The sequence below is a fragment of the Cygnus atratus genome, chromosome 9 (genome assembly GCF_013377495.2).
Source record: "Cygnus atratus isolate AKBS03 ecotype Queensland, Australia chromosome 9, CAtr_DNAZoo_HiC_assembly, whole genome shotgun sequence".
Taxonomy (NCBI): domain Eukaryota; kingdom Metazoa; phylum Chordata; class Aves; order Anseriformes; family Anatidae; genus Cygnus; species Cygnus atratus.
Genome location: NC_066370.1, coordinates 16,654,773 through 16,661,788, shown reverse-complemented (window position 1 = coordinate 16,661,788; position 7,016 = coordinate 16,654,773). Strand labels below are relative to the sequence as shown.

Here is a 7,016-nt window from a genome sequence, read left to right as displayed (position 1 = left end):
ATGCAGATCTCACCCTTGCTGGCTGGTGGACTTTTACTTGCTCTGCTCTCCGTCAGGCTGGAGGCGAAGCCGGCGTCGCAGCTCCCACAGAAGGTAAGGCTGCCTCTGCCCCGCCGCTCTCCCGGCGCTGCTCCCCCAAAAGTGTCCTAAGGGTGAAGGGGGAGATGTGAGGGCACCCTGGGGTGCACGGCAGGGTTCTCATTCCCAGGGGCTTTTTAGGTGCTAGGGGACCCCCCCTTTCTGCCCCACGTGTGTGTCCCAGGGACGCCAGTCCCAAACCTTCATCTGGAGGGGGATGCTGCGTGCCCCTTACCCTGCGGACCGCAGCCAGGCAGGGACCTGCTGGCCCCTGGCCCCCACGTCACCCCAGGGTCCCCCCTGTGTTTGGGGTCCTGGGGATGGGGATGAGACCCAGATCATGTGCAGGTGCACGGTGTGAGGCCAGAGCCCAGGCAGGGGCACCCACAGCATCCCCTGGGCATGGGGCACCCCAAAAGCGGGTACCCCCAGGAGCTGGGTGTCCCGCGGTGCTGTGGAGCAGGAGGATGCTCGGGAGGCCACCGACACCTGCACGGGGACCTGGCGCAGAGAGGGGACAGGGGCTGAGGGGTGGGACGGGGCTGGGGGGTGTCGCTGGAGAGAAAGGGGTGATATTGGGGAGCTGGGGAGATAAACGGGGGTGAGCTGCAGCCCCAAGGGGGACGGGGGGAGGCCTGGGAGACAGGGGGCAGTGAGGAAGGGGGTGTGCCCCCAGAGGTGACGAAACCAGAGGATGGGGGGTTGGCAGAGAGCACTAACGGGGGGGGGTCAGCAGCCCTGGGAAGGGGGATCCCTGATCCCCCCCGACTCTACAAAACAGGGGTGCAGCCCAGCATCGCCATGACCCCGCAGAAGAAGGACCCCCCCCCCCCCCCAGCATGAAGGAGCCTGAGGGCTGGCGGGGGGGGCTCTGTGACCCCAGCAAGGGAGGGGACACACTGGGGATGCTCTGCCGGGGGCGAGGATGCCCTAATCCCAGGGTGGGCAGCACGGGGAGAGCGGGGGCACCGCTTTGGGGAGCGGGGGGCTGCCCCGAGCAGTCCCGGGGTGCATCACCGGGAGCTGGGGGGCTTGTTGGGGGGCACACAGCCCCGCAGCGACCCCAAGGGGGGCACCCCAAGGGGGAGAGGGGTGTCCCTGGTTAAGGGGGTGCAGCTCGGAGCCCAGCGGGGGGGGGGGGGGGTGCCGTGAGGGACACCCCCTGACCCTCTCTCTCTCCCCCTCATTCTCCTCAGGCTTCCCGCGGGGCGGCGGCGGCGGCGGCGGCTCCGCCTGAGGCGGCGGGCGCGGAGCGGGACAAGGAGCGGGACAAGGACAAGGAGAAGGAGCGGAGCCGCGGCACCGGCCCCAGGGAGGCTCGGGAGGCCCGGGCCGAAACCCGGCCTCGGGCGGGCTGGGCGAGGCTGCTGCAGGACCCGCCGGGCCGCCGCCACAAGGGCCTGCAGAAGAAAGGGCTCGGCAAGGGCTGCTTCGGCCTCAAGCTGGACCGCATCGGCGCCATGAGCGGCCTCGGCTGCTGAGGGACCCCTGGCGGTGAGTGAGGCTGCCCGCGGGCGCTGCCGCTGCTCGCTTGGGCCCTTTTGGGGCTGGAGGTGGCCGGGAGGGTCCCCAGCGTGCTCGCCCGGCCGTGGTTGGCGGCTTCAGGCTGTGTTTGGGGGGTCCAGGGCTCCTTGTCCAAGGGAGGAGGCCCCCAGGGCTCTGTGGGGGATGCTGAAAGGAGGTTGGGTGCAGCCCCGTGGGGTGCTCCGAGCCCCGGCTGCCCTACAGGGCGCACACGTCCTGTGGCAGGATGAGCGAGGTACCCGTCATAGGGTGAGCGAGGTACCCATCGCAGCCACACGCAGATTCATTTGTTGTAAGGCCAAGAGGATGCAGGAGCCCGCAGGCGCCTCCCAGCAGGCAGAGACGGCAAAGGGCAGCGCTTCCTAACCCGGGCTGAGCGCCTGAGCAGCCACGATTTGTGTACCCGTAGGGACTGGTGGGCGAGGGAAGTGTCACCTCCCCGATGGCACTGGGGGCAGCCCGGCTCAGAGACGTGCCCTTGCCCAGCAGCGGGGTAACCAGGCACAGAGAGGACCTCATCCGGACATCCCGACGCTCTGCAGAGTTTTGGGATGAGCAGGGCCCGCAGGATGCTAACGCTGGTCCATGGCCCTGCTCAGAGGGATGTCCCCCCGCTGATGGTGGCCCTCGTCCAGCTGCTCTCAGTTCCCAAGGCATCGCCCAGCTCTGGGCTCCAAAAAGCAAGTGCGTGCTGCGCAGCCAGCTCGCGGCCATCCTCCCTCATCAAATTCTCATCAGGAAGCTTTTCACCTCACATGCTCAGCTCAGCCCGTCTCCCAGCCAGGTCAGGTCCTCACCCGCTGCTTCCAAACCGTGTCCTTACCGGGTGCAAGGACCAGAAACCTTCAGCCTGGACTGGGGCAAAGGAGTCCTAGGTCCAACTCCCCTTGGATTCAGCTCCCGCATCTTGTCCTTTCAGGCCGATAATGGTTTAGTGAGGCAGGGAGCCTGAGGCAGAGGCACGCAGAACAAGGCTGTAAGCTCTTTAGTGACCCTCAGGGAGGAAGGGGAAGCTTCCCTCAGCCTCCCCCATTAATGCCCAACAGCCAGAAGGCAAAGGGGAAAGTTTTTCTGGCTTTAGCACAAGCATAGTGTTTGACATCAGCATCCCCCCAGCTCCATGCCAGGATTATTCCAGGGGGGCTTTCAGCTTGGAAGGGGGAAGGGCTGTTGCACAGCCAATACTAACATGCACTTGTTCTTGTTCCTTGCAGGGCTTTGAAGCAGCAGTCCGTTTTCTCCTACCACGGCCAGGCATGGCCAGCCCCCAGGCAACGCCTAGAAGAGCAGAGACCCCCCCGAAATGGACAAAAGATGTGGCTGTGTTTTTCTTTTCGGTACGAGGAGTCATGGCACCAGCTGTTTTGGTTTTGTTATTTTTTTAAAAAGTGCTCTCTATCTTATATATATTATATATACAAACACTCACCAAGACAAGGGACAGTGCTTTTCCAAGAGACTGATGAAGCCAGCTGTATAACATTGCTGTTTGTAAATTCATGTCATGCATAAATGTATTTATGTTGTAAAGCTATTTATATATTGTTTATAAAGAGATATTTATAAAAAATTATTTATGTAACTAAATGAAAAGTCAAGCATTGTAACATTTTTTGTCCTAAGTAGTTGAAAAAGGTAAAGAAAAAAAAAATCATTCCGTGTGGCATTTTGTAACCTGTCTTTATTTATCAAATTCATGTACAATTTAAATGTCAGATTGATTGATTTTAACAGAGTGAAAGAAGAAATTGTTCAGATGTTTTAGAAAAGTCAGGAGCGAGAGAAAGGCCAGCTGATATTTTAAGCTTTGATCCCATATGCAAAGTAAACTTGCGCCCAATCCTGTGATGCTCAGATTGACCGAATCCTGTGCGGCGCTGCGTGCAGCTGCAAGCCTGTGCAGAGCCCAACTGAACTCACCGCGAGAGCACGCGGCCTCGGGCAACTCATCTATCGCCCAGATCCCGAATCGCACCCGTGGAAATAAGCCCAGCACGTTCGACAGCCTAGATCCGGAGTTGCTAGCGGTGTGACAAGCACAGCATTGGGTCTGGGCGTGTTTTAACCGCTTCCAGTCTGCAGGTTTGGGTCCAAATTGCATTCCGTAAAACTAGCTGTACCACTGGGGGCCGTATGGAGATGCAGTCCCTGCCGACAGCAACAAAGAGACCGCACCGGATCCGGCCCCGGCTGTGCTCGCGGGAGCAGAGCTCGATGCTGGAGTTGCTGTTATTCTGGGATCCAGCAGCTTACTAAGTATCTTGTTGATATTCTCGCTCGCCAAGCGTTCGCTGCTAAGCTGCAAAGTCCCTTCCTCCAGCAGAGGTTTATTTAACTGTGCCTGGGACAATACATAGACAGACCAAAATATACCGAGAGCTGCCTGGTAAGGATTCACGGACACAGCTGTTGCTACAGCTTCTTGCTATGTAAAGTGCATGAAATAAATCGTTAAAATGACTCGGAGCTCTAAAGGACACAGCAAGCGAGGGGGCGGGGAGCACAGCAAGTAGGCAAACTCCTGCACGAAGGCTCTTTGGTCTCATTCTTCAAAGAGGCCTTAGAAAAAGAGTGGTGGGTGCCCAGCCCAGCCGTGACGGGAGTCACAAATTATGCCCCAACCATTGTAGCGGGCTGGGAAACAACGAGCATTATGTACTGCTGGGCTCCGGCGCCTAGGACAGGGCAAAAAGAAAGTCACCGAGACCCAGAGGCAAAGAGATCCTTTCCCTTAGCAACCACCAGGAAACCATAGAAACCTCCGGCCATGCTCTCCCCAACTATTAGGGAACATTAGCTTTACAGAACAAGAGGATTCAGCCAGACACCCGACAGCTCAATCATCAGGTTAGAAGCGCGCACGTGGCGTCTCCAGCCCCGTAAGAGCAAAACCTCCCTCAGAGGCAGGCACCCACCTCGCAGCGCCCAGAGTCCAGCTGGACGGGGAGCAGCAGCCGATGGACCGCTAAGACATTGCCTGTTGGGAGCAAAATCGAGACCTCGGAGGGAGGCAGGCAGGAAGGGCAGCTCTGTGCCCAGCCTCAGGGTTAGCGAGAGCCCACCCGAGACGCCCCTGTGTAAGGAGAACCGGCCGCCAGGGCTCTGTAAGGCGAACAGCGTGCCTGTGAAGTGCACCCCGCTGGCTCTGTGCACTTTTAGAGGAAAGGAGGGGCTGTGCCAGATGCTCCTAAAGAGATGTCCGTCAGAGGGGACTGTCCACAATCACCCAGCGAACCTACGGGGCAATAAGGAATCGCTTGTTGCTCAGAACACACACAGCGGGTCTAACAGCGGTCTAAGGAGATGGTACCGCTCCTCACCCTCCGGGTCCTGGTCCTTCAGCAACATGCCAGCAGGGACCACAGGCTGGGACCAAGGTGGAGCCCGTTTCCCTTCCAGCTTTGGCTTCTTGTTGCAAAGCCAGACCTAGAATGAAACCGCCTGCCTGGTGACAGAGGGAATTCAGTCTCAGGAATTCACTCCCCAAAACTCAGCTACCTACGTGGAGCGCAACGACCTGAGCTGAGGTTGGGGCAATCTCAGAGATCGCAGCCCGGGGTCGCGCGCAGTCTGGATTCCCACTTCTCCTTTGCAGAGTGAGGTCCGGGGGGGGGGGGAAAGCGCAGCCTCAGAGCATGGGTCCCTTCCGTCCACCGGGTTTCCTGGAAAAGAGCAAGTCCGAGGAAAAGGACAAAGCTGCATCACAAAAGGGCACGAGCTTGGCAGAAGGAGAGCGAGCAGAGTGAGCAGGAGGGGATAACAGCTGGCTCCTGGCTTTGCTGCTTCCCCCCTGAGTGGGGGTAAGTCACCCTGTCCCCCAGCACGCTGCTCTCCCACCCGCAGGACGGGAACAAAACGCCCACGCAGGGATGCGAGCTGACGTGGAAGAGAGAAGGCAGCACTCGGGGGTGAAAGTGCACTTGGGAGAACTTTCAGATCAACTCAACCTTAGCACCCACACGGCACAGCCAGGGGCTGGCAGGGCAGCGCGGCGCTGCGAGCAGAGGTCAGCTTTCAGGGCGCTGACGAGCACCTTCCTGGCTTGGCAGACGGGCCAGAACGGGAAACGGAAACGGCTCATTAGAGCCCAGCGAGCATCCGATAAGGCCACAATTAGGGCTCCCTGACAGGGGCTCGGTAGGAAATGAGGCCAGGAGGAAAGAGAGGGGACACGGGAATCCAATTAAGAAGGGAGGAGGCATCGCATGCAGCAGGAAGAAATGGATCTCACTTCACTGCCTCTCGAGTGGTCCTGCCGGGTCAAACCCTCATGACATCCAGCAAAAGGATGCAGGGCCAGCGCTGGAAACCCTCCCCAACCACATCCCAGCACGGGCACGGTATAATTGAACAGCAAGAGCTGCCTCGGATGCAAGCTGCAGCCTCGGGGGGCTGGCATCCAGCTTCTTAAAAGTGAGCTCAGAGCCTGGCACTTAGCAGAGGTGGGTGGACACGTGTGTGCACACCTGGAAGCGCGGGCGGCTGGCGTCCCAAGCTCCCCTCTCTACACCGAGGTCACACTAGCACCCACGGGACCAGCACATCTCCTGCCCTACCTGCCAAAGGAGCAGCAGCACCACTCGGCTTTCAAGTGGGAGCGATTGTGATATAATGCAGGGAGGGACAGCCCTGATTTCTCCTCTTCGTCTTCTGCTGTCTAGTGGAAAAGGACAGGAGTTCTCTCCAGGGCTGGTGTCAAAGTGCCTCGCAAAGCCCAAACAGGCCGGAGCAGAGCTTGGAGCTCCCACAAATAAGGACGTGGTTGCCTTCCAACACATGGCAAATCAGTTCTCTTCTCCCAGGCCACGATGCATGTTTTTCCCTGGCACCATTAATGCAGCTTTTCCAAGGCATTTATTGCTGAAGGGTTACAAAGCCCAGCTCAGGTGACAGCAAATCCCAAACCAATGAAGAGGAAGAAAAGCCCAGAGCAGGGGAGCGGTGGAATTTTCCAGCTGGAATGGGACTCGAGGCATTGAGCAGGGACTGCTGGAGGCCACTTGCTCTAGAAATTCCCCAAGCACAGGGGCTGCTTCCCTCAGAATGCAGAAAAACGAAGGGAAGGGATCACAGGGCAGCTTCCAGAGGGAGCCTGCTCTTGACACAAGCACGAGTCGAAAACAAGAAGGGAATTGAATCCAGGCCCCTTCCCGTCAGTCAGCAACTAACCTTGTCAGAAGGGATGGCAGCACTAACCGAATCAGGCAATTCATTACGTTGGGGCACACAGCAAAAGCCCACGCTCTCTGGAGCAGAACTACAGTGAAAATCCCGGGTAATGAGTTGCAAACTGCCTTTGTAAATGACATTTCTGCAGTGACTCTGGCAGGCTGGGAAAAGAGCTAATAGGAAAATCATTAGGTAGCATCCCTTTGATATTGTTGAAGACGGCACAGGCTATTTTTCCTGCCCCC

General features: G+C 58.5%; 1 protein-coding gene across 1 annotated transcript; it reads left to right on the top strand.

Moving 5' to 3' along the window:
* NPPC (natriuretic peptide C) lies at positions 1-2,887 on the top strand. The gene is made up of 3 exons (XM_035544855.1): positions 1-93; positions 1,275-1,572; positions 2,817-2,887. The coding sequence occupies exons 1-2, from the start codon at positions 1-3 to the stop codon at positions 1,557-1,559; spliced, it is 378 nt and encodes a 125-aa protein (XP_035400748.1). The 3' UTR covers positions 1,560-1,572; positions 2,817-2,887.
* Positions 2,888-7,016: the final 4,129 nt, after the last annotated feature.